Below are 26162 nucleotides of genomic sequence, written 5' to 3' on the forward strand. Positions count from 1 at the left end.
TTCTTTATTTTCAAAGCTATGCCGAGCACACCCACTCATCATCTACCTAATAAGACTGTCTCATGAGGTAATTTACAGATCTCTGACAAGAAAAGTGCCCCTCTGAGCCTGGTATTTGTACAACTGCCACCTTGAGAACCTGGAGCCATGGTTAAAGCATCAGCTCACACCCCCGGCTGTGGAGGTGAAATCCTCGAGTGTTACAGAGGTGATCTGGTGAATTCAGAGTGCGCAAGCAAAGATGTCACTCTGGAGCCCAGCCTTAAATGGGGGGTGGAGGAAGGGGAGAATCTGTGGTAGCATGGACATTCCTGCTAAGGGAAGGTGAGTGAATATAAAACATGATGACGCTACAGCCTCATGACCCGCTGGTAGAAATGAAACCACTGGTGTTGAGGTGAAAACCGTTTGATGTAAAGGTCAGGACGGAATATGAGATGAGAGCAGCCTGTGCCGGGGATCCAAGGTTTCACTGAGCAAACGTCATGTAAATTAGACTTGACCATCACAGGAGACGTCAGACGGAAGCAGGCCTGGGGTGGCAAAGGCGGACAGTAGCTTGTACACTTATATGCCAGCCAAGTGCTGGGGAAGATCCCTTCTCCCAGTGTCTGAGAATCCAGCCCATTGGAAGGTAAATAGATGTGAGGGCCCCAGGGGCAGAGATCACAGGACAGCCAGTCGTGGGGAATGGCTGCCGCCCTCCAGTGGACCATAATGACCAAACCATCTGGGAGACACATCCCTGTCCCAGATGGGACAGCCATCCTCAGTGGAGGCCAGTTGGTATCCATTGTGCTGGAGCAGGTTTTTCCTTTCTTCACTCTAATTTCTTAATTTATAAATTTTCTGAAATTAGTTTTACCATTTTTAGATTCAGAAAAGATTAGCTTTCCCCCCCCCCAAGTTTTTATTTATTTTTGAGACAGACAGAGACAGTGCAAGTTGGGGAGGGGCAGAGAGACAGAGACAGAGAATCCTAAGCAGGCTCTGAGTTGCCAGCTCAGAGCCCAATGTGGGTCTTGAACCCACAAAACCAAAAGAGCTCAATCTGAGCTGAAACCAAGAGTTGGACGCTTAACCAACTGAACCACCCAAGCACCCCTGGAAAAGATTACTTTTAATGTCTGCAGCCCATTAAAACACTTCTTATTGATGTTTATGGGCAATTTCAAATTCTGCATATTGCAGTAAGCATGGCGGACACTCCTAATGCCTTCCCCCCCTTTCTTGTCTTTGTTTATTTCTACAGGTGGCGTCACACAACATTGGACTGTGTCAGGAGCTCTTGAGCTACTTCGGCCTATTTCTCATTCGGTTTTGCAAAGAGGGCAAGCTCTCTGGTGAGGAAAGGAGGAAGGCGGGGCAGCCAGGAGATGGGGTTGGGCAGGTGTGGGCAGGGGCTCAGCCCAGGGGACGCAGGAGATACAGCCGAGTAGGGGCAGTGTGCGTTCCCTGCTACTGTTCTCAGCCCCTAGATCAAAAGTTGGGGGGGGTGGGAGGTTGTGTCTGTGTTCAGGGTAAGCTGGGGATGAGCCACTCCAGACAGCTAGCATGGACCAAAGCAAGGTGTCAGGTCCTTCCTAGTGACTGCACTTCCTCTCATGCCTGCCCTGTTCCCAGTCCTAATGTCCGTCTCACTGGCTGCTGGCCACTACATGCCACAGCCCCCTCATAAATGGAGTGCTGGACTCCTGAGGTCAGGACATCTCATCACACTATCATTTCTCCTAGTTAAGGACTGTTTGCTATAAAATGTGGATGTCGTAAATAAGTTCTCAGGTTCTTAAAATACGTAATGAGTTAGTGAAAGATAACAGTAGGGTCCACATAGCGTTTGCTTTTCTTTACAGTACCTATCTAGATAGTACAAATTATTTAGTTGTGAAATGATATTAGTTATCTGACTGCAGTTTACATATGTTTTCAAGAAACTGCAGGGAGGTGGTTCTGAGTGGGGGGTTAGGGGTTTGTGTGTTGGCTTGACCGCTAAGATCTGTGGTGTGGCGGCNCCTCTCTGGACCTCAGTTTCTTTGTCTGTATCACAGTGGAAAATACCCCCTACCAAAGGTGCTGCTATTTTACGCGGATGAAGTGTTATTTATCATTGGATGGATTTCAGAAAGTTAAAAATTACATACAAATGCAAGAGAATATTATTATTGTGATTTTTTTCTTTCCAATGGCGGCGCTTTATTTTCTCATTTCAAAGCCTCTGTATGTAAACTATCTGTGCTGTTTCAGTCAGGAAGACTCCCTTTCCCCTTTCTCTAGTCATGAAAAAACTGGCGGATTTTGAACTCCCTTATGTGAGTCTGAGAAGTGCTGGAGTGGAGAACTGCAAGGTTGGACTCAGGAAGTGGTAAGCACTTACGGTGATGGTAGGTATTAGAGGTTGTTTTCAATTCCTGTTGAGAATTTGTCCATCTCACCATATTAGCTCACAACCTAACAGCAGAGAGGGACCAGGAGCTTGGGGAAGGTTGAGAGGAAAGCAGTAAGGAAGGGAGAGTGGGGAATGAACCAGAATATTTGTCCTAAAGAATACAATATGGAAGATAACTTCCACTGGTCTCCAGTAAGTACTTGAAAGATATTGTCATGAAGATGGTGGCCATGAAGGTAAGTCTTGAAAAGCAAGCACTGTTGGGGTGGGGATCAAAGTGGGGATTATGAGAAATGTGGATCATGGGCTTGCTTTGGAATGGGTTATCAACTGTACTAATTGAAGGAATTTGTTGGTAATTTCAAACAGGTGCGATTCATCTGTTGCACTGTGGTGGTCCCTAAAGGCAAAGGGTTGACTCTGCCAACTTGAAGTGAATTTGAACTCTTAAGTATTTGGCTTACCTTCCTAAAAGGATTCCAATAATAAATGCATATAAACTGGGGCCAGCCATATTCCTAGACTGATTGAACACCCTGCAGAAAATACTATCCTTTCCCTCAGAAATAAGAAACCCTTTGGAGAGTGAATAAACAGAAAATACCAAGAAGCAGGACACTTCCCCCACCCCACCCCACCCCACATGTATCCTATAATCTGTAGTCTCCAGTGTTTATGAACATGGCTGTATTGGATTGCTTCTTTGGTTTACTCTCTCCCAGCCCAGCTATTCTGTAATCTGAGCACAGAAGTATTAAAGAAAGGCATTTTGTAATCTAGGAAGAGCAGTTGTCTTGACTTCATGATGCCTTGTTTAGAGCTCCAGTCTGTGGTTTTGAATTTTGGAAGGACGTTCTTGGCAAGGCTAGAAGTTCATATACTGTTGTTCAAAAGTATTCTGAGAAATTGTCAAAATCTGTGGGATGGAGCCCTAAAAAGGGGAAAAGGAAAAACCCTTAGCAGTTCCATCTAAGTGTTTCTAATGTTTTGTTTGTTTTATTTTTTTTATTTCTGAGAGAGAGAGAGAGAGAGAGAGTGTGACAGCGTGAGCAGGGGAGGGTCAGAGAGAGAGGGAGACACAGAATCTGAAACGGGCTCCAGGCTCTGAGCTGGCTGTCAGCTCAGAGCCCGACATGGGGCTCGAACCCACGAACCACGAGATCATGACCTGAGACAAAGTCGGACGCTTAACCAACTGAGCCACCCAGTGCCCCCCATCTAAGTGTTTCTAGAGTAGCTGTTCTTCTGGAAGCTGATTAGTGCAACAAGTGGCTGAGCATGGTTGTTCCTGGGATTGGAGTATGTGAATCTAAATCCCAACCAACTCACTATGTAGCTGAATAACCTTAGCCAAGTTACTCAAGCTCACTAAGCCTCAGTAAAATGGGAATAATAACAAGAGTCTACCTCATATGATTAGTGGGAGGGTTAAATAAAGTAATCCCACAAAATCAATAAATTTTGGTCTTATTTCTTACTGCCATATGGAGGATAATAATGATAATAACAATAACAGCTAAAAGCAGGGGTTAGGCTGCTTTGCTCATGGGCTCTCCAGAGAACCTGAGATCAAAGGAGACATGAGGACTCTGTCCCTTACCTTGAAGCCTTAACTGGAAATCAGGTTTTGCCCAGGTCTTCATTAAATAGGTATATTCTAGGGGCACCGGGGTGGCTCAGTCGGTTAAGCTTCTGACTCTTGGTTTCAGCTCAGGTCATGATCTTGTGGTTCTTAAGATTGAGCCCTGTATTGGGCTCTGCACATAAAAGCACAGAGCCTGCTTGGGATTCTCTCTCTTCCTCTCTCTCTCTCTCTCTCTGCCCCTCCCATGCTCATGCTTTCTCTTTCTCTCTCAAAATAAGTAAATAAACTTTAAAAAACTAAAACAAATAGGTATATTCTAGATCATCAGTGTAAAGATAAAATGTCATTCACGGGCATGGCCTGCATCTCAGATCCAGGCAGATGGCCTTTGCTTATGGGAGGGAAGAAAGGAGGTCCCGCTCCAGTTGTTAGAGCTGAGGGTCAGCTCACCTGAGGCAGAGAGCCTGGAGGAGGATCCTAAAGGTACCTAGTCCTACGTCCAGGAAAAGTCTGAGTGGGAGCAGGGAGGCCAGCGTGGCTGCCAGCAGCTGTGGGATTCCCAGCAGGTGACGCATTGCAGCGAAGCCTAGCCAGAGCTTTAGGGCTTTTTCTTCGTCCGTGAATTCTCTGGTGCATCTCTCCAACTATGGTATGATTCCTTCCAGACCAGGGGGAGGCTGCCTTGGCCTCTCAGAGCCCCAGTGTGAGCCGGGCTGGAGGGTCTCTAGCTTGGATGCAACAGGTGCTATTATCAGTCTCAGAGAATAGGGTGCGTACGCCGCATCGGCAAACAAGCGAAGTCGGCTGTAACTGGGCACTGGGCGTGCTTCTCTCTCTCCCCCCCNCTAGTCCATGCCAATCCCGTTGGTCTCTTAACCACACACTTGTAAGTGCAGTGATTCTGCTTACCTCTGCCTTCAGACTGGTTTGGGCCAGCTGCAGTGCACCCTTTCCTGACCGTTTCTGTCAATTCTTAGCAGTTCCTATGCTTACACAGTAACTATGATTTCAGTTTGTCCTGATGATTCTGGGCCCGTTAGACAGACATGGAGCCCTGCTGTTTGCAAGTCACTATGCAAAGATGCAGAACAACAACTCCAAATAGGACGCAGCCCCTATGTACCTGGTGCCAAGATCAACTTGATGAGAGCAGCGGTCAGGAGGACTTTGGGGTGCTCAGGAGGCATAGAGGATGGAGTGGAAGCCACGGGAAGTGGAGACCAGAGGAGGGACATCTGCCAGGAGAGGCAGATAAGTCAGGGATGGAGGCTGCTAAGGGCACTGGTATTCCAGACAGAGGAGAAGAGAGAAAACATGGTTGGAATGTAGAGTGCGAGTGAGGGAGGTGGGTAAGAGACGGAGCTGGAAATGAAAGCCAGGCGTCCCTGACAGGCCTTGGAAGGGAGCAAGATGAACGATCTAACTCCTGGGACTATGACAGTCCACAGGCTACTCAGGAAAGAGCCCTCAGGTTAGAATGCAGAGCCTGGGATTGAGGGGACAGGGCTGATGCAGAGGGCCTGACAAAGGGAGCAGTTCAGGCAACAGATGGGAGCAGCCTGGGACAGGGCGGTGGTGCAGATGTGGGTCCAGAGCATTGGTGACACTAGGTACTGCAGGGTGAGGAGAGGGCATGCACACTTGGGGACAGACAGCAGGACGAGTGTGAACGGGGACCATTCTCCAACAGCTTTATTGTTTGGCCTCTTATTCTCAGAACCCACTAGGCAGGAGCTTACAGTGTAAAGAAAGTAGGAGACAGAAGAGGTGGAGGGACAAACCAAAAGGTAGGTGAGTAGAGGGCTGTTAGAAGTAGGGGGGGGAGGGTGTCTCATTTAAATATTTGTTTGATGTTTATTTATTTTTGAGAGAGGAATGGGGAGGGGCAGAGAGACAGGGGGACAGAGGATCCAAAGCAGGCTCAGTGCTGACAGCAGAGAGCCCAACGCGGGGCTCAAACTCATGAACCTGAGCTGAAGTCAGATGCTTACCCAACTGAACCACCCAGGTGTCCCAGCGGGGGCTTGTTTAAAGCATAGGGGGCCACCACCTCAGAGAGCGTGTGCTCCCAGGTGTGCCCGTTAGCCGTGTCATATGAATGAACTTAATGCTCCTGAATTGCACAGGTACATGGACCCATCCCTCGACTCCATGCTGATGGACTGCCCAGCAGCCGTAGATCTGATCCATATGCAGGTGAGGGTGACCAAGGACTCTCTCAAAACAACATATGTTTTTGTCCATTTGGGATGGAAACCATTTAAAAAAATTGTAATAGGAATTCTACCTCCGGACCTAGAATAGGCAAATTCATAGAGATGGAAAGTACGTTAGAAGTTATTAGGGACTGGGGGTTTAATGGGTACAGAATTTTTGCTAGGGATGCTAAAAAGGTAGGTATAAGAGAGTGTTGATGGTTATGCAACTTTACGAATGTTTTTAGTGGCATTGAATTGTACACTTAAAAATGGTTAAAATGATAAATGTTACATATATTTTACTATAGGAATTTTTTTAAGAAATAGAATTTAGAAAGAAAAACAATTCTACCCCCATTTTAGCAATCTCTCTGAATTTTCCAACAGACACCCCATCATCTAGACCAATTTACATGAGTCTAGAAAGGATGTCCCTGATAATCTAAAGCCACGTGTGGTCCAATCTCATTTTAGCATAATCTTCTTTTCACCTGAGCCAACAAGTAGCATACTTGCCTCCAGGGCCTGCTTCGTGGGCACGTAGCCTGCTCAGAAGGACGCCACAGTTGTTTAAATATTCTGCAGTCGCCATCTTGAAATCCTTCCTTTTGGAACAAGAGACCCCACATTTTCATTTTGCATTAGGCCCTGCAGATCATGTTGGTGGTCCTGCCTACCCCCATCCACTAGCCCCCAGAAAGGATATTTAGAATTTGGCCTCCTTTCCTTTTTTGTTTCTTTCTTTAATTTTTTTTTTAAGGTTTATTTATTTTTGAGAGAGAAACAGAGCATGAGCGGGGGAGGGGCAGAGAGAGGGAGACACAGAGTCTGAAGCAGGCTCCAGGCTCTGAGCTGTCAGCACAGAGCCCGACGTGGGCTCAAATCCACAAACCACAAGATCATGGCCTGAGCCAAAGTCGGACACTTAACCAAATGAGCCACCCAGGCACCCCTGGCCTCCTTTCCCTTCTCTGACTCAGTGTGAAGGTTCTGCTACATGGTGGGACAGTCACCGATGCTGCCTCTGTGATGCCTCTCCAGTTACCCCCCACCTCAGTTGTCCTGCCTCATCAGCTCCCTGCCACTACGTACACGATGATTCTTCATGGAATGGGAGTTACCACTTACACAGAAAGGCAAAGACAGAGTGGCAGTTTTCCCTTTTATATTCATAAAGCGAGAAATGACCACACTTCCAGATTATCTTGTAAAACAACAACCAGGTGCTTTATGTGCCCAGGGAGAGGAAACTCCTCACGTTTTCACTAAATTCTATGCAAAAGGACTGCCTCGCACAGGCCAAGAAGAACAGCTGAAGGCAAGAGGAATCACCACATGCCTCAGAAGAAATAAAAGCAATTACCAGCTGGGGAAGGTCGGCATGGCCAGTTCATGCACTGTGCACAACTATTGTAAGGCCCTGTGTCAAAATTTAACTGGCAGTGTTTTTTTCCTTAGGGTCTCACAAAATCATGGTATCAGAACCAATGATATCTTCAATTTGACAAAGTAGACCATCATTTCTGTTTACATCTCTCCCACTAGACCACCAGCCACATGCAGGGCCCTTTGCCTTTTTAGCCCAGGGCAAGGCGCCTGGGTGTGTGACTGAGCAGACACATGGAACCCAACAGCCAGCGTGTCAGATAAGGTGTCACAGCCTAACTGTCCATTCCTCCTTGTGTGACTTTTTAAGAGGTCAAGGCAATCTAATAAATCATCTTCTCAAAGCTCTCCTAAATTCTAGGCAGGCAAATCAAAAGATCACTTATTGGATGTGCAATGTTCACTATTGTAGTTTAATGGCGAGTTTTGAGTTCATTTCTTGTCATACGTTGATCCATGTATAATCACACTCAGTGTAATTAAACGCATGTTGTGTGAATTGGACCATAATGTACTATTTTAAATGTTTACCGAGGCTCGTTGACGTCGTGCCCTTGCTATCATAGTGCGTTCTTAGTTACATCTGGTTATTTGATATCCTGTCCTTGGTGGAGAATGCATCACCTAATTCTAATATTGTTCTGGTAGGAATAGTCTTTCTGGCCTGGTGGTGAGAAGTGGGAACTGTAGGCATCACCATAGGAATTGTATCTCCTTTAGAGAGGAGTTGTAAGCCAGAGAGAGATGGACAGAGTTTCCTCTGCTTAGAGCTGGGAAAAAAGATGGCTTCTCGGAAAACACATTGGATGACCGTTTCGAAAATGCATCCTGCCCCTTGCTCTGTCACTGGCTGTTTCTCTGTGTGATCTTGAGCCTGCCATTTCACCCTTCCGAACCTTGAACTACAATGTCCCCCTGTTAAGCGATGAGACTGAATGAATGGTTTCTAAGTCTCTCTCAGCTTTGATAGACTGTTATTCAAACCATAGCTCTTTGCCTGCAAAGTCTTCAAAAAATTATAGTTGTTGTTAATAATAATCTGTGCCATGATCATCGTTATCATTATTACTCACTGAATCCAAACAAAGGTACTGAGACGTCAACTCCAGGGGAGTCAGGACCATAACAGCTGCCTCTTTGGGGGAAACTTTTCTCAGCTCCCCTTGAAAGAAAATGTCTTCCTCTCTCTCTGCTTATACACTCCATGATGGGCGCTTCTCACCCAGCCTGTAAATACCATTTACATACATATTTGTCTAACTAGACTCTGAATGGCCCAGGGCAGAGATCGTCCTTGGAGCTTAAGATTCGTAAATATGTGAGAAGCAATCATCCTTTAAAAAAAATTAATGCAGGAAGTTCTTATTAGTTCTTCTGATAAATAGCAATGTCATCATAACTAACTATTAAGGGACACCCTTTTGATTTTCCTAAAGCAGCTGTGCCCCATGATATCCCAGGAGCCAAGTAGACTCCCACACTATGTTTCCTTTTTTCTTCATTTTTTAAAATTGGCATAACATTAACAAAATAGAAGATTGTACATAAAAGTATAAATTTCTGAATTTTCTAAAAAGTATAGAGGCTTCGGGGCGCCTGGGTGGCTCAGTCGGTTAAGTGTCTGACTTCAGCTCAGGTCGTGATTTCACGGTTCATGGGTTCGAGCCCCACGTCGGGCTCTGTGCTCACAGCTAACTCAGAGCCTGGAGCCTGCTTCAGATTCTGTATCTCCCTCTCTCTCTGACCCTCCCCTGCTCACACTGTCTCTCTCTCTCTCTCTCTCTCTCAGAAATAAATAAAACATAGAAAAAAAAAAGTATTGAGGCTTGGTCAATTCCGGGCCTGCATTTCAGCACCACTGGCCTGTATGGTAACTTTGTGCAGATTAGAACAAGGTGTCCTTTGTTCCAGGCAGGCTAACCCTGAACAAGGCCCCATGGCTTGGTGAAGGGAGCACAGGCTGACCGTGAGCTTCCCTAGACCATCCCAGCCTGGTGCCCTTGCACATGGCCTGGTCTACTCACACAGCCCTGGCCTCTCTCTGCCTTGCTTCACCCAGCTAGAGCCCAGTAGATGTCTTGCTCTCCATTTCTCACTGCTGCCTCTTCAGAGGGTGCTGGGGCATGTGTGATTGAAGCTCATGAAACCCACGGCTTAGGTGATTTGACTCAGTTTTAAAAATTAGGTTCTACGTAAGTCTCCAGCAGACAGTCTTTGGGTAGAGCCATTTGTCTGAATTGGATTCTCTCATTGTTAGAGTGAGGTACTGTATGTGATGTATTCGATTACTCGTGAGCCCATAATCAAAGTCCAATCTTTTCAAAGGTAGTGGAACAAAAGCAGTTCTGTTCCTACTGATATAGGACATTTAGATCTCTGTATCTGAGAGTTCCAGGTCCCCTAATGGCAAATGGCATATCTTCAGTTAGTACTTACTGCTGTGATTGCTGTTTACCTTCTTTATTTACTTATACTTTCTCTTTAATATCACTGCCCTGTAATAACAGTACTTATAGGATACCAACATCAAGTGCAATTCAGGAAAGGAAAGGTGTTCTGTTCTTCATACTCACATTGATTCCATTCTGGCATGGTGTCTATGTTCCGTTTTGAGAATAGTGGGTGGCCAGGAGAAAGGCTTGGCGTGGGTAACTCCCTACATACAATTCAGTAGCTTGGGCCCAGATAGGAGGGCACAGTAGCCAAAACAGGGCTTTAACCCAACTCTTGCCACTTACTTGCTGGGTTGTCTTGAAAGCCATAACCTCTCTGGCCCTCAATTTACTCATCTGTAGGATGGGGGGAATGTTCCTATCCCACAGATAATTTGGAAAGATAAGAAAACCTATCTAAAACAGGTTCTCAGCAAATATTTATTATTTTTCTTCTCCTCTCTCTAAACCCATTTCATTTCCCCCCAACCTAAATAGCAAAATCAAAACTTTACTCATCTTTTCATTCTCCTTCTGGAGATAAGGCATACCCAATATCACTGAGGGATGGAACACCTAGATTTACATTCAGGCTAAGGTGTAAATAAGAGCCTGAATATTGGCAAAGAATTATGGAATATTCGCTGTATGTAAGACCTTGGACAAGATACGCTAAGGTGAAGGACTCAAGGTTTTCCCTTGAGGGGTTAACAGGCTAACTGAAGACCAATGGAAAACTTTTTTAAAGCATAATAAATAAAAGCAACAGGCTAATTGTACCAATTTAAATCCCATCAGCTCTACATGGAATTTCTGGTTTCCCCAAATCCTTGCCAGCCCTGAATAATATATATAATATATATTATATAATATTATATAGATGTATATAATAATATATAAAGTCTTTGCCAAGTTGAGAGGCAAAAGAAATTAGTGATAACTAGTGAGATTGAATATAGATGTGTAATTTGTAATTCCTTTCAGTCACTTGCTGATTCATATTATTTGTCTGTTTCCTTAGTGGGGATATTTACATTTTTCCTATTGCTTTATATAAATATCAACTCTTTTCCATATATGATACAGTCATATTCTCTGGTTTGCTATGTACTTATCAGTTTTGTTCTTGATGGTTTCTATGCAGAGAAGTTTTATATTTTCATGTAATTATATATTCCTTTATTATGACATTTTGATTTTGTATCTTAAAAATATAATCCTTTCCTCAACATCATATTCTTTTCCTGAATCTTTTTTTTTAATATTTAAATCTTTCTCTGAGTTTATTTGATTGGGTGGTGTGGGGAAAGAGGCTAACTTTATTTTCTTTCCCAAGTTGGCCAGCTGTCCCCAAACCATTGAACTGTCTCTTCCTCCACCCACAAATTTAACAGTCAGCTTTATAACATGCTAAACCCTTATATATGCCCACTTGGGACTATTTTTATAGCCTTTCATACATGAGTGTGTTTTTGTTAGATCAGCTCACTTCTGCTAAGGTTGCTAATCTTCCAACTTCTGTCATTTTAAGGCACGACAGGACATTGAACAAGAATGGGCCAACCCCACACAGGCGCAGAGGCAGAAATTAGAGGCTCTCCAGAAAGAAAACAACCAAACAAAGGTGAATCAAATGTTGCACCAAGAGAAATCCCATGGAGGGGAGTTAAAGAAACATATTGGAATTGAGCTGTTTCTTAATTTATAAGCCCATCAACTGCTAACCATGGGGTTTGTTTAAAAAAAATGAGAATACCATCATTAATTTTTCTGATTCTATTATTTAGAGACTCTGAAAAATACAGACAATATATTGTGGTGAACCCTTTGCCAAGTTCATATAGACCCTCAGCATTCTTTTTAATGACCGCAGAGCATTGAGTTTTATAGTTACCATTTAGCTAACCAATTTCTTATTATTGGAAATCAGGTTATTTCCAGCGTTCACTGCTATAAATCACTTTGGCAGTGAGCGCCATGAGACCCAGGACTGTGTCTAATTTAAACATACCCTGTGTGTTCCCAACACCTGGTACAGTTCCTGGCGGAAGGTCCCTGAGCACTGCAGTCAGTATCCTCTGTCTTTGAGTACGTGTTCCATTATTTCTTAGAATATATTTCTAACAGTCTGGTTTTTTAAACAGTTTTTTAATGTTTTATTTATTTTTGAAAGAGAGACAGATGAGTGGGTAAGGAGCACAGAGAGAGGGAGACGCAGAATTGAAACAGGCTCCAGGCTCCAGGCTCTGAACTGCCAGCTCAGAGCCCGACGCGGGGCTCGAACCCACAAACCACGAGATCGTGACCTGAGCCCAAGTTTGACGCTTAACCGACTGAGCCACCCAGGCATCCCTAAAAGTCTGTTTTTAAAGCTTCCATAAAGATGGTACCAATTCACAGTCTCCCTCCCCGCAAGCAGTGAGACGTCTGAGAAACAAGGCATATTTTAACAGAAGAAATGGACCCTGCTTCATTGTGTTGTCTTCTTTATTCTCTGGGCTTTGCCAGTTCACTACTTTGCCAACATTCACTCACTGGGTTCAAACAAAGTGCAAATAAAATTAGAGGACTCATTTATACCCACACTGTTACAGAAAGTAATTCTTCAGAAGCTCAGATATTTTGAGAATTTTATTGACAGGCAGGAAAAAAAACAAGAAGGAAAAAGCATATACCGCCATGATTTAATATTTTCCTTCCTTGGTATTCCACCTCAACTTTGTCACAAAAATTTTGGACTTCAGTTTCTCTGTGTATTTGTAAATTTTGACAATTACAGTGTTTAATTTGATGGATAGAATATTTGGATGTAATTGGATATATCAGCTACTTCGGATACAAGTAGAGATTTTGAGTGCATTTCTGTTCCATCAACTTTTTACCTTAATAATTTAGTAACAATATTGTTCTTACCATGTGCTATATACTCTACCAAAATTTGTATTCATATTTTTGACACAAAACAAATTTTACTTTCTAGGATGAATGTTTTACTTGATTTTACCATACAATTTGTAATAGTCATCTTGAAAAAACTACTTTGAGTGGGGCACCTGGGTGGCTCTGTCGGTTAAGCATCTGACTTTGGCCTAGGTCATGACCTCACAGTTCATGGGTTCATGCCCCCCGCCACGGGCTCTGTGCTGACAGCTCAGAGCCTGGAGCCTGCTTCAGATTCTGTGTCTCCCTCTCTCTCTGCCCCTCTCTCGCTTGTGCTCTTTCTCTCTCAAAAATAAATAAAAACATTAACAAATTTTTTAATAAAAAAATAAAAGTTTACTTTGAGTGCATGAATTAGATGAAAAAAAAAAACTGAACCATGATTCAAATGAATTTAACTGATACTCTGTTGAAGCATGTAAGGATACTGACATAAAACTGATATTATTTAAGTGTTTGTGATATTCTTCTCCTGCTAATAGAGCTGGCATGTTAATAGTTATTGCTTTACTTTATGTACATGTGCAAGAAAACCTGGAGTTGAAAATGAGTGGAATTAACTTAAAGGAGGAATTAGTTGATCTAGATCATAGACAGGCTGACTATAGCCCATGCACCACTGTTTCTGTAAATGAAGTTTTATTGGCACACAGCCATGCTCATTCATTTTTGTAGTGTCTAAGGCTGTTGTTTGTGCTAGAATTATAGAGGCAAGTAGTTCCAATGGGGACCATATACCCACAAAACTGACAATGTTTACTAAATGGCTGTTTACAGAAAAGTTTGCCAACCCTCGAGCTAAATGAAAATATGTGAACATACCTTCTGCAGTTACGTATGTTAAATGATCTTTTTCAGGTGTAAGCTTCTTTAAAAAAAAAAACTAGTTTTCTTTAAAAAACAAATCCTTGCAGATTTCTCTCTCTTAGTTTTCATAAAGTCAGTAACATCACCCACTTATGGAATGACAAATCCCAACAGGTATTTGAATGAGTTTTATATTCCTCACTGCCTTTCTAGAGAAATGGAGCTTAACTTCCAATTTTTTAAATGTTTATTTAGGGGGGGAGAGAGAGAGAGAAAGAGAGGGAGAGAGAGAATCCTAAGCAGGCTCCACACGAGGCTCAGACTCCCTAACATGAGGTCATGATCTGAGCGGAAATCAAGAGTCAGATGCTTAACCAGCTGAGCCACCCAGGGGCCCTGTGGAGCTTAACTTTTAAATATTTTCACTCTTTTAGAAGTTCACTGCCAAGAGTTGATTATGAAAGAAGGTTTTAAAAGTATTACCAAGCAATAAAGGTTTGTTATCATATAATAAATAAGAAACTATTGTAGCAAGAGCTCTCGAAACTGCTCTTTATGCTCTGCAGAAAGATAACTCCACCCCTGCCCCACCCCTGCATGCATAGCATCTACTCAGGACCTGTCATTTCTGAAGTTTCCCCACTGACCCAATGGGAGGAGGCCTGGCAACTTCCTGCAGCTTCTAGGTCAAATGCGTGGGCTGCAGCGCAATGAGCTGGTATGAGGAGCGTGGCTGGAAGGGACAGGAGCCTCAAGTATCTCTCCTGCTGCGTTCTAACAGTCAGCTACCCCTCACTGCTCACGTCTCAGCACGTCTCTTATCAGAGAGTGCTCCACGTCGTCATTGAAAGGACTTGGCCCTCCTTCAAAAAAGGGTCTGGAAAATGCCAGGTTGTCACCGAGTGATCTTTCTGATTCGACCATGTGTTAAAGTGAGAACGGCTTTTTCTGAACGCACGTCGCACACAACATCACACAGGACCCTGGTGAGAGCTGGAAGAACAAGGTAGAGAGAGGTCCCCAAACTAATGTCAGCTTAGTTACAAGCAGTGGTTAATAACACTTTGTTACAAAAATGACAAGTCCCAGGGATAGATGATGTCAGGACAGGGTGTCTGGGCCACATGTGTGAACTACACCATTTTCTGTCCTTAAGCCAAGTCAAAAGCAGAGGGAAAGCTAAACCTTAAAAGTCACATAAAGGTGTTCTCTTGACAGTTTGGGGCTGTCTTTAACTCTACTTAGAAAGTAGACTCACTCTCTCATTTCATTGCCATTTGCAAAATCTCTTTCTCTGACAATTCATGTATTCATCATATAGAGCAGACTGTAAAAATTGACTACGTTCTTCCTACATAGACCTCAGCTTAGTTAAAAAAAAAAACAACAGCAACAACAGCAGCATTGTTTTTAAGGAGGTTCCACACCCAACATGGGGCTTGAACTCAAGACCCTGAGATCAAGGATCACGTGCTCTATGGACTGAGCCAGCCAGGAGCCCCCACAGCATTTTACATATACACATTGTGTGTGTTTTGCTGTTGTAACCTGTGAGATAGAATCATATCTGTCTACTCCTTCATTTGGTTCACTCTATTCTTCTCCATCCATCATTCCCTCTCTGAATGTTTTCACTCCCACTATGTACCAAGCACCAGAACAGGAGCAGAGACACAACAGTGAATGAGGCAGGAATGGTTCCAGCCCGGGCAGGACACACCGCGAACTTTCCCAGGCCTTATTGTCAGGGAGCACAAGGGACACTGTCTTCATTTGTATCATCCAGAAGAAAAGGGCGCTTTCACAGCGACTCAGTTCCATGTGTTCTACTAGAAGGGTAGTAGCTTCTGACATGAGGTTGGTACCTTTTTTAAGTCATCTTTTGCCTCTTCCTACCCACCCCCTCCCACCTCGAGCAGTTTTTGGAGCTGTCCCAAGAGGTACGACACTATGGATACCTGCAGTTGGACCCCTGTACCTGCGATTACCCAGAACCAGGCTGTGGGGCTGTCCTTTCTGTTGGCAATGATGAGATCAGCTGCTGCATAACCCTGCCTGATAACCAGACCCGGGAAATCCGTTTCCAGATGAGCAGAGTCAAGTGCTGGCAGGTCACGTTCCTTGTAAGTATCTTGGCACTTTGCCTTCCCCATGATTTCAAGTCTCTGCCCATGGTTTAAAGATCTAGGGGTGACAAAGTTGGCACTAGGGAGACAGGGCTGCCATTTGTATCACTCTCTTGAGTGGCCTGGCATCTAAGCCATATTAAGCATCACCTAAGGTAAAACCTGTCAGTTGTCTGGTGCAAGGGTCCCATCCATAGCGGCAGAGACACCCATCTTCCCACTTTGCAACAACAGGCTTCTCTACTCGCTGAAGGGTGGCTCTAGTAATGCAGCCTGTAGAAACAATGGCTACTATTTATTGAGTACTCACTGTATACTCAGTACTGACAAGATCTTTACCCTCAAAAACTGGACGCTGACAATAGAGATCTTCTTTTCCACAGGTAAAGGATCCCTAGCATCATACTTACATTGTCATTTCCTCCCAGAAGAAAGCCTATGATCAGATTTATTGAGTGCCTACTGTGTACCAGGTGGTCTCCTGGATGCTGCCGCATCTAGTATTCAATTCAATTCTCGCAATAACTCAGTGAGCTGAGTGGGATTACCCCCTTTACACAGGAAACTAGATTAACTAGCAGAGGTTAAACACTGTGAAAGTGACCGTGACCCCCAGTTGCTAAATCCACGGGGATTTTTTAGCCGGCACCATCCTAGGCCTCTCTGTAGCATTTGGTGTTATCAACCATTTTCTTCCTTCTGAAAATTCCCTCTCCTACCTCCTCTGTTTTTGTGGGCTGCCTCATCCTCTGAGCACTTCTGAAGTGCTGGCTTCTTCTGGGGCTCCATTTCCAACTTTCCTTTACGTCTTCTCTGAAATCAATTCTCTACATCCCTGTCGAAAGGTCCAGTATTTTCTGATGCCTTCTGGACATCTTCACCAGCTGTCTCACAGGCATCTCAAACTTGGTCTTTCTGCAGACCAGACTCACCCTTTCCCCCTCACGCCCATCCTAGAGGTCTTCCTCCTGTGTTGGCCATCTTGGTAAACAGGACTTCTACCACCACCTGCTAAATGTCAAACCAGCAATCTTGACATTATCAGCATATGATTTCAGTCTTTTAAATTGATGGGAACTTGTTTTGTGGCTCCAAATCTGGTCTATCTTGGTAAATGTTCCATGTACACTTGAAAAGAATGTATATGTATATTCTTCCACTATTGGATGGAATATTCTAGAAGTGTCAATTAGATCACGCAGTTGATAGTGTTCAGATCGCCTGTCTCTTTATATATTTTCTACGTGTTCCACAGTTATTGAGAGAAGGAATGTTAACACCTTCAAATGTAATTGTGGATTTGTCTGTTTCTTTGAGTTTTATCAGTTTTTCCCTCTTTTCCTGCCTTCTGATAAAACTAAGTATTTTATGATTCCATTTATATATACCATTTTTCAAGCTATACCTTTTCATTTACTTATGGTTACTTTAGAGTTTATAAAGTGCTTCTTTAACTTACTACATTCTACTTTTAATTACTATACCATTTCACAAAGTATAACAACCTTACAACAGTCAACTTCTATTTTCCCTTTTGTGATATTTATTGCCACACTTTATTTCGATGTGTATATATAACCTCATGCTACATTATAATTATTTTTGCTTTTATTTTTTAATTTTTTTTAATGTTTATTTTTAAGAGAGAGAGAGACAGAGTGTGAGCAGGGGAGGGGCAGAGAAAGAGGGAGACACAGAATCCGAAGCAGGCTCCAGGCTTTCAGCTGTCAGCACAGAGCCCGATGCGGGGCTCACACCCACGAACCGTGAGACCATGACCTGAGCTGAAGTCGGACGCTTAACCAATTGAGCCACCCAGGCACCCCATAATTATTTTTGCTTTTAAACAGTTGAATCTTTTTAGTTAAACTTTTAATTTTGATGTAAGTCTGCTTGTAGTTGTAAGAAATGGTACAGAGATCCTGTGTGGTTTTCCCCACACTTCTCCAGTTGTTACATCTTGCAAAACTGTACTACAATATCAACACCAGAATATTGGCATGGATACAGTCAAGAGTTGGAACATTTTCAGCATCACAGGAACCCCTCACGTTGGCCTTTTATAGCTCTACCCAGTTTCTGTCACCACATGTCTCCTTAGCCCCAACAAACCACTAATCTGTCTGCCATTTCTGTAATTGTGTGATTTCGGGAGTGTTATGTAAAAGTTTGGAGGTGATGGATATATCCATTACCTTGATTGTGGTGATGGTTTCATGACTCTACACATATGTCCAAATTAATGACAAATATGTTTTTTACATCAATTATACCCCAATAAAACTGTTTGTTAAAAAACAGAAACACTTGGGGAGCCTGGGTGGCTTAGTCGGTTAAGCGTCCGACTTTCCGACTTTCGCTTAGGTCATGATCTCACGGTTTGTGGGTTCGAGCCCCGCGTCGGGCTCTGTGCTGACAGCTAGCTCAGAGCCTGGAGCCTGCTTCAGATTCTGTGTCTCCCTCTCTCTGACCCTCCTCTCCTCACGCTGTCTCTATCTCCTAGAAATAAATAAAACATTTAAAAAAAAAAAACAGAAACACTCATAAAACACAGTTATGTATTGATCAGTAGATAAAAATGTTGTAGCCACAGGTTTGCAGGAACCTAGCCCTGTGTTTTCCCTAAAACAATGATGTTCAGTATTGCAGCATTTACAGTGACTTTGTAGAACGTGACTACTGTGAATAATAAGAATTGACTATATTTAGGATGTAAAAATATAAACAAAAACAAGTAATTTATTACCTTAAAAATGTTCTGTAAATGGAATCGTATGTATGTAGCCTTTAGGACTGGCTTTTCTTTACTCAGCATAATTCTTTGGCAATTCATTCAGATTGTTGTATATATCAGTAATTTGTTTCTTTTTATTGCTGAGCAGTATTGCACAGTATGGAATGGACAAGATTTATTTAACCATTCACCCAATAAAATATATCTGGTTGTTTCCAGTTTTTAGCTATTACAAATAAAGCTCCTGTAAATATTCATATATATGTTTTGGAGCACAAATCTCCACTTCTCTGGCATAAATACTCAGGAGTACAATTGCTGGGTTATATGAAAGTGCATGTTTAGTTTTTCAAGATGAAACTGTTTTCAGGGGCGGCTGTGCTAATTTACAGTCCCACCAGTGATATATGAACAATCTTGTTTCTCTGCATTCTCATCAGCATTTGATGTCACTGGTTTTATTTTAGAGTGCAATGATATTTTGTTGTGATTTTCATTTGCATTTCCCTCATGGCTGATAATGTTGACTGTCTTTTCATGTGCTTATTTGCCATCTGTATATCTTCTTTGGTGAAAATTTTTTTTTCATATCTTTTGCCTATTTTCTAATTGTTTGAGTTGCGTTTTTCTTTTTTACTGTTGTTTTGAGAGTATTTCGTATGGTATAGATACTAGTCTTTTATTAGATATGTGGCCTGCAAATATTTTCTCTCCCTCTGTAGTTTTTCATTCTCTGAACAGGGACTTTTAAAGAGCCAAATTTTTGAATTTGATGAAGTCTAATTCATCAGTTTTGCCTTTTATAGACTGTGCTTTTTAGTGTCAAGTCTAAAAACTCTTTGCCAAACCCTAGATCCTGAAGGTTTTTTCTTAGAGTTCTTTTCTGAAAAGTTTTATAGTTATAGGTCATACATTTAAGTCCGTGACTCATTCTGAGTTAGTTTCCATAGAGGGTGTGAAACTCAGAACCACTTTCCCTTTTCTGCCTGTGTAAGTGCACTTGCTCTGACACCATTTGCTGCAAAGGCTGTCCTTTAACTGAATTGCTTTTGCAACATTGTCGGATATCAGTTGGGCACATTTGTGTGAACTTATGGGATTCTCTGTTGTATTCCACGGTGTATGTGTCTAGCCTCCACCAGAACCACACAATCTTTGTGCTCCTTTGTAACAGCTTTATCAAGATATAATCTACTTGCTGTGCAATTCACTTATATAAAGTGTACAGTTCAGGGGCATTTAGTATGTTCACAGAGTTTCGCTTCCATCACCACAATCAATTTTAGAGGATTTTCATCACCTCAAAAAGAAGCCCCCTTACTCCTGAGCTCACATCTGTATCCCCCATTCCTACCAACCCTCAGAGGCCACTAATCTGCTTGTCTTGATAGATTGACCCATTCTGAATATTTCCTTATTATGTTTTAAGTTTATTTATTTATTTTGAGAGAGAGAGAATGCACATGCATGCACGTGAGTAGGGGAGGGGCAGAGAGAGAGGGAGAGAGAGAATCCCAAAGCAGGCTCCATGCTGTCAGCATAGAATCCAATGTAAAGCTTGGTCTCACAAACCACAAGGTCATAACCTGAGCTGAAATCAAGACTTGGCCACTTAGCCGACTGAGGCACCTAGGCGCCCCCGAACATTTCATTATTCATGGAATCACATATGATCTTTATGACCAGCTTCCTTTACATAGCATAATATTTCCACAGTTTACCCTTATCATAGCATGTATCAACACTTTATCCTTTCCATGGTAAAATAATATCATGTTATATGGCTATAACAAAGTTTGTTCATTCATTCATTAATGGACATTTGGGTTGTTTCTGTCTTTTGGTTGTTATGAATTCTGTTGCTGTGAACATTCATGTATAGGTTTTTATGTGGACATAGGTTCCCATTTCTCTTGGGTATATGATTACGAGTGGAATTGCCAGTACCATAGTGGTAATTCTATGTTTAACTTTGTGAAGAACTTCTAAGCTGTTTTCCAAATAGTCTGCTCCATTTTATGTGCCCACCTGCTGTGTATGAGGGTCCTCGCCACACACACACAGATCGTTATTCAGCCAAAGATCTGAAAAGAGCTCTCGGGAGCTCTATCAGTCCTTGTCATTGGTCCTTTCCCCACAAATTCTAAACTCAACTTTGAACCTTTATCTCCTTCTCCTCAACTCAGCAAGACCTCTGGGCTCAGTTTGAGTCCCTTTCCCTGCACTCCATTCTGGAAACTCCTCCAGGCAGTAAGCTGGGTGACTGTAGGGCTCACCTCATGTGTTTTTCTCCTCCTTGGGTTGACAGTCCTGGATTAACTGTTGCTCGGTGTCTGAAAACAGCTGCTTTTCAGTTCATATTTTACCCTACTGCTCTCAGTTCAATATTTCTAAATAGAAATCTGTGTTATTATCCAGCTTTTAAAATCTGTTCATGCATTCCTGCTGCCTTCAAGATCAAGTTCAGACTCCTTAACTTAGCTTATGAAACCTGTAACAGCTAGGGCTCTTTAGTAGCCAGCAATAGAAACCAACACTTCTGGCTCCAGTGAAGAAAAAAATAAGGAATTTATTGGAGGGATATGTGAAAACCCACTGATTTAAAGGAAAGGCTGAAGCAGAGGCTTAGGAAAGTCAAGAACCAAAGGAGCTCAGGGTTTCTAGGACATGGGAATTCTTTATCAGGACCTGCTCTTTGGATCTCTCCACTCTGAAATCAAGTAAGGGGCATAGAGAGTATTTGTCCAGTTGGCCTAAACTTGGGGAATGTGTGTCCCCCTCTAGGAAGGCAACATTCCCTGATAGTCCTACCTAGATGGCCATATAGAGAAGAGGTTTTCCCACAGGAATTTGAGACTCCATTATGAGGGGAAAGAGGGATAGATGCTATATAGCAAAAATCAAAGCTGCTTCCTACACAGAACTTTCGGGACTGGCTCCGTGCTGCCTCTTCTCTCACGGCCCTACATGCCTTGCAGTCTGTGCGTTGGCCACACTTGATCCCTTGCCACATCTCCAGTGTGCCAGGTCCCCTCTGCCTCAGTGCATTTGCACTTGTTATTTCTTCTACCAGGAACTACTTGTCACCACCCCCACCCCACCACCATGCCCCCCCAAAACCCACAACAAACTTGGAAATTTTCTACTTCTGCTGCTCAGATACCAGCCTCCTTCAGGAAGCCTGCCTTTACACCCCCTAGTCTGGATTAGATGCCCATCCTGCTTCCTTCCATAGACCCGCGTCTGCTTCCCTTATAATACTTAACATATCAAACTGTGGTGACTCACTTCCATAGCCCCTCGTACACTGATGGCTTCTTGGGAATAGCCACAGTATCATCTTGTTTTGATATTTTGCCCAGCACATAATAGCTACCTAAATTTCTATTGGATATTAAATAGCATCTCTTCTTCTGTAGGGAACTCTGCTGGACATGGATGGACCTCAGCGAACTCTCAACCAGAACTTAGAGCTCAGGTTTCAGTATAGTGAAGATAGTCACTGGCCGTGGTTTGTTATTTACACCAAACAGGTGGGTTCTCAGGACAGAGCATGAGACCCTGGGCTGAAATGTCTCTTACCAGCTGGGGTGCACAAAGCACATTATCCTAACCCATCCAGAGCAGAGTACTAGAATATGATATACACTCTCTTTTTGGCCCCTAATACTGTTTAATTTGGTTTTTTTTTTTTTGTTTTATTTTACTAGTCACCACAGCCTTCGTATCAGTTAGAAATGAATTAAGTTACTAAATAACAGAAGACTCAACTAATAGTGGCTCAGACCAAGGGTTGGTGAACTTTTTCTCAAAGGGCCAGATGGTAAACAGTTTTGGGGTCCGTATGGCCTCTGTTGCAACTACCCAGCTCTGTTGTTGTAGCACAAAAGTAGCCACAGACAATATGTGAATGGATGGTTACAGCTGTTTTCCAACAAAAATGTGTTTATAAAAACAAGTGAGGGGCTGGATTTATTGATCTCTGACTTAGACAATACAGATTTTTATCATCTCACTTAATAAGAATACTGGAGGTAGATGGTTGACATCCCCATCATTAAAGCTATCCCTTTTATCTAGAAGCCAAAGACTTTACCCCAGAAGCCCCCATAGACTTTCCATTGGGTCTCATTGGTCAGAACTGGGTCACATGACCACTCCTAGCTGCAAAGGCATCTGGGAATCAAGTATTTACCATAAAAGAACAGAATTGGTGATTAGCCTAGAATAAGCATGAGCTGGGCACTTTGTCATCATACAAAATCAAGATTCTGTTAGGAGGGGAGAGAGCTGATGGACAGCAAGCTATCCAGGTCCTCCATGGGCTTATAATTAAAGTTGGATTAATAATTTTTTAAAAAGATTTAATTTTCTAAACAACAAATTCAGTTGAGAAATTCTCTGAACTAACTTAAGCTATTTCAAATTGGAATCAAAACTATGGATGTTCTTAAACAAAACCAAAATATCAAAGCAGTCTGTGTGTCAGCAATACATTCAACTTAAGTCACTGGTGATCTCACTAAGTTCCACGGAACATTCTGGTTTCAGGTAACCAAAGCTCCCTGAGACTCTCTGCTTCCAGTATAGTTGTGAATTGTGAGATACTACATGCCAAGGTCCTCTGAAATACATGAAGTGCTACCCCAAAGTCTAGGTTAAAGAGATGGGCCCCCAGTTTCACCTTGAATATGAAATATCCTTAGGAAATGGTAGGATGGTTTGCAGTCCCTTGGAGAGATGCAGGTAGATCTTGGCAGTGAAACCACTTCCCCTTGCCCAGAATGCTAAATGCAGTAGTTAAATTTTATTATCGTCTTTTAATCTAGTCTGTACCCAATGAGTTTAAGCCACTATACAGAGTGCAATAAACATCATTTTAAAGGATTCCTAGTAAGGTCTTATTTCCTTTGGAGTGTGGGTTTATTGATATGTACCCAAGAGCTACATCTGCAAAAGGCAGAAATAGGGCTTGTTGCCTTGCAAACACAAATGAGGTCTGGGGCCCCAATATTTTCTAGATTCTTTAAACAAAAGCTCAGTGCCTTCATATTTAATAAACTTTACCTGATTTATGGCCGAGTCCTAACCTACATATCTGTGCACATTGTGGAGGAATATGAATCGGCTCACACCTTATGGGGCATTATTAAACACCCTTCCTACCTGTATCAACTCAGCTTACATCGTTTAACTATTTCATATCCTGGTTTTGTGTAGGTTATATATGTGCACAGATAAATGGGTTCATTCTTAGCTAAGCCAGGAAATCAAAATTGTTTTTGTGTATAAATCCCACATCTGTTACTCTTTTCCTTATTGGTAGCAGCGCCTTTCTTCTCTTCTACTTCCTTTCTCTCCCCTTAAATAAAATAAATTCCTGTCATGCTCTACAGCCCTGCAAGACTTTGAGATGCTATCTATATGTAGCCATTTTCTCTCTAATTCTACTTTCTATGTCCTGTCCTCCAAGGGCCTCTGCTTTGGCAACCATCCCAACTTGGTTTTTTGTCTCTTTCCTGTCTCCTCCTCTCCATCCTCCCCCTCCTTCCCTCCCCCCCCCNTCCTATAGCCTCAAGCTTTGAGCTTTCGTTGTCTCAAGTTTTATAGGGCAGAAAGAGAAAGGTGCAAGCCAAGAATCGAGAGCAGGACAGAAGAGAAAGAGGATTAGTGGGAAAGGAACAAGTGGGGAGATGGTAGGGAACCTTAAACTGGCACGTGGGCTGAAGATCCTGGAAAACGGAAGCCCCAGCTTTTGTGTAGCAAGAGGTTTAACACGTGTCTTGGCACTAACAATAATAAGCCAACAAAAAGCCGCAGGTGATATTGAGGGCAACCAACAGTCTTAAAGGTGAGTGATGAAAGATACCAGAAAAATAAGAAAGTGATAAAAAAAAAAACACATTTTTTAAAATTCGTAAAAGCCATAAGGTGCTAATATACCCTTTCCAACAGACAGGTCACTATTTATACCCAGTAATAGGTCTCTCAATAATTATACATACAATTAAATATAACTATAAATATAAATATACAAATGAATATATCCATCATCAGTTGATTTGATTACAATAATAAGCCGTTTTTATTTGTTGCTTGTAAAACATGAGCAGCTTACTAAGTAAAAGAAAAAAATAAGGGGGAGTTTTAAGAGGGAAAAAGATTAGTGAATGTAATGAGTTTTCTGTCTTTTAAAAAATTTACTGTAAGTATATCCATGTAATTGAGAAAATGTATGGCTGCTGGCTAATTGCATCTTATGCAAATTTGTGGACATTAAAAAAGAAATCTAAATTCTTAAAAGCATACTCTTGGAGAGCAGAGCTCAAAATCTGCCTTTGTGGTGTGAGGAGAGAAGAAAGACACAATCTCTTCAGTTGAGAAACTTCTTTATTTCTGGATTTTTAGGCCTTTTTGCTGAGTAGCTGCTTGAAAAAGATGATCTCAGAAAAGATGGTAAAGTTAGCTGCTAAGAATCCAGAAATGGTAAGTCCTCTTATCTGTGTGTATATTTTTCAGTTAAGTTCCTACCATCAGCCTATACTAACCTACACTGATGAGTTCTGGTCCTCAAGAGAGGAACCCGACCTCCCAGAAGTGAGCTTCTCTGCCTTCTGGGAGCTCAGTCTTTAGAATTCAAGCCATTTTCCTCAGAGAAGTGTCCTTACATTGCTGAGAACTCTCCAACCCTTTCCTCTGTATTCTTGTATATCTGCTTTCCCCCAAATGGAAGATTCCAGATTTCCCATAAAAACTACCTCATAAAGTCAGGATCCTGAGAGGTCTGCAACACAGCAGCAGTGAACTTCAATTAGCTCTCCAGTTTTGTCTCTAGAAGGAACTCACAGCTTCTGGAAATTTCCATCGTGCCAAATTAAGATGCTGTTAGCAGTCGGAAGAAGCCATAGAGTGAAAGAAGCTCTCAAGGCTATAAATTTTTCTCAGTGTAAGATGTGACTTTGCTTTTCTAGTCTGCATCTCTTCAATAAAGGCCTAGTAACTCCCTGAAAAGGGTTGGTGGCAGGCTGTAAAAAGAGACACTGAGATGTTAAACTTGTCTATTTGCTTTGCCACCGTCATGATGTAAGCATATCCCAATAAGACAATAGTTTATGTTTTAAATGATTACAGGGGTGTGTGCGTGGCTCAGTTGGTTAAGATTCCGATTTTGGCTCAGGTCATGCTCTCACTGTTTGTGAGTCCGAGCCCCGCATCTGGCTCCCTGCTGTCAGTGCAGAGCCTGCTTTGGATCCTCTGCCTCTTTCTTTCTCTCTCTGTCTCTCTCTCTCTCTCTCAAAAATAAATAAATAATTTAAAATATTTTTTTAAATGATTAGAAATATTCAGACATGATTGACATTTATAAATGTATTTATTTTTTTTGTAGAATGTTATACTGATCTTTAAACATGCAACAAAACATTTGGAGATGTTCCCCAATGTTTTCATTTAAATTGAGTCATTTTCAAGACGATGGATGACATCTTCAGTCTAACATTGCTCTTTACTAGACTTTGCGATTTTTCCCTAAGAAAATAGTTGCCCTTTATCCTTACTTCTCATTCTTC

At 42.3% G+C, this 26162-nt stretch overlaps 1 protein-coding gene across 2 annotated transcripts in view; it reads left to right on the forward strand.

The window, feature by feature from the left end:
* Positions 1 to 26162, forward strand: part of SNX31 (sorting nexin 31) — a 52107-nt gene that overhangs the window by 17410 nt on the left and 8535 nt on the right. For both annotated transcript variants that reach the window (XM_077748190.1, XM_077748191.1), the window contains exons 4-10: positions 1253 to 1343; positions 2275 to 2362; positions 6098 to 6167; positions 11519 to 11611; positions 15654 to 15857; positions 22014 to 22127; positions 25003 to 25080. In XM_077748190.1, the coding sequence (XP_077604316.1) occupies positions 1253 to 1343; positions 2275 to 2362; positions 6098 to 6167; positions 11519 to 11611; positions 15654 to 15857; positions 22014 to 22127; positions 25003 to 25080 (738 nt within the window). The remainder of the gene's footprint in view (positions 1 to 1252; positions 1344 to 2274; positions 2363 to 6097; positions 6168 to 11518; positions 11612 to 15653; positions 15858 to 22013; positions 22128 to 25002; positions 25081 to 26162) is intronic.

This window comes from Crocuta crocuta, unplaced genomic scaffold, assembly GCF_008692635.1.
Source record: "Crocuta crocuta isolate KB4526 unplaced genomic scaffold, BGI_CrCroc_1.0 scaffold39, whole genome shotgun sequence".
In the NCBI taxonomy this organism is placed as follows: Eukaryota; Metazoa; Chordata; class Mammalia; order Carnivora; family Hyaenidae; genus Crocuta; species Crocuta crocuta.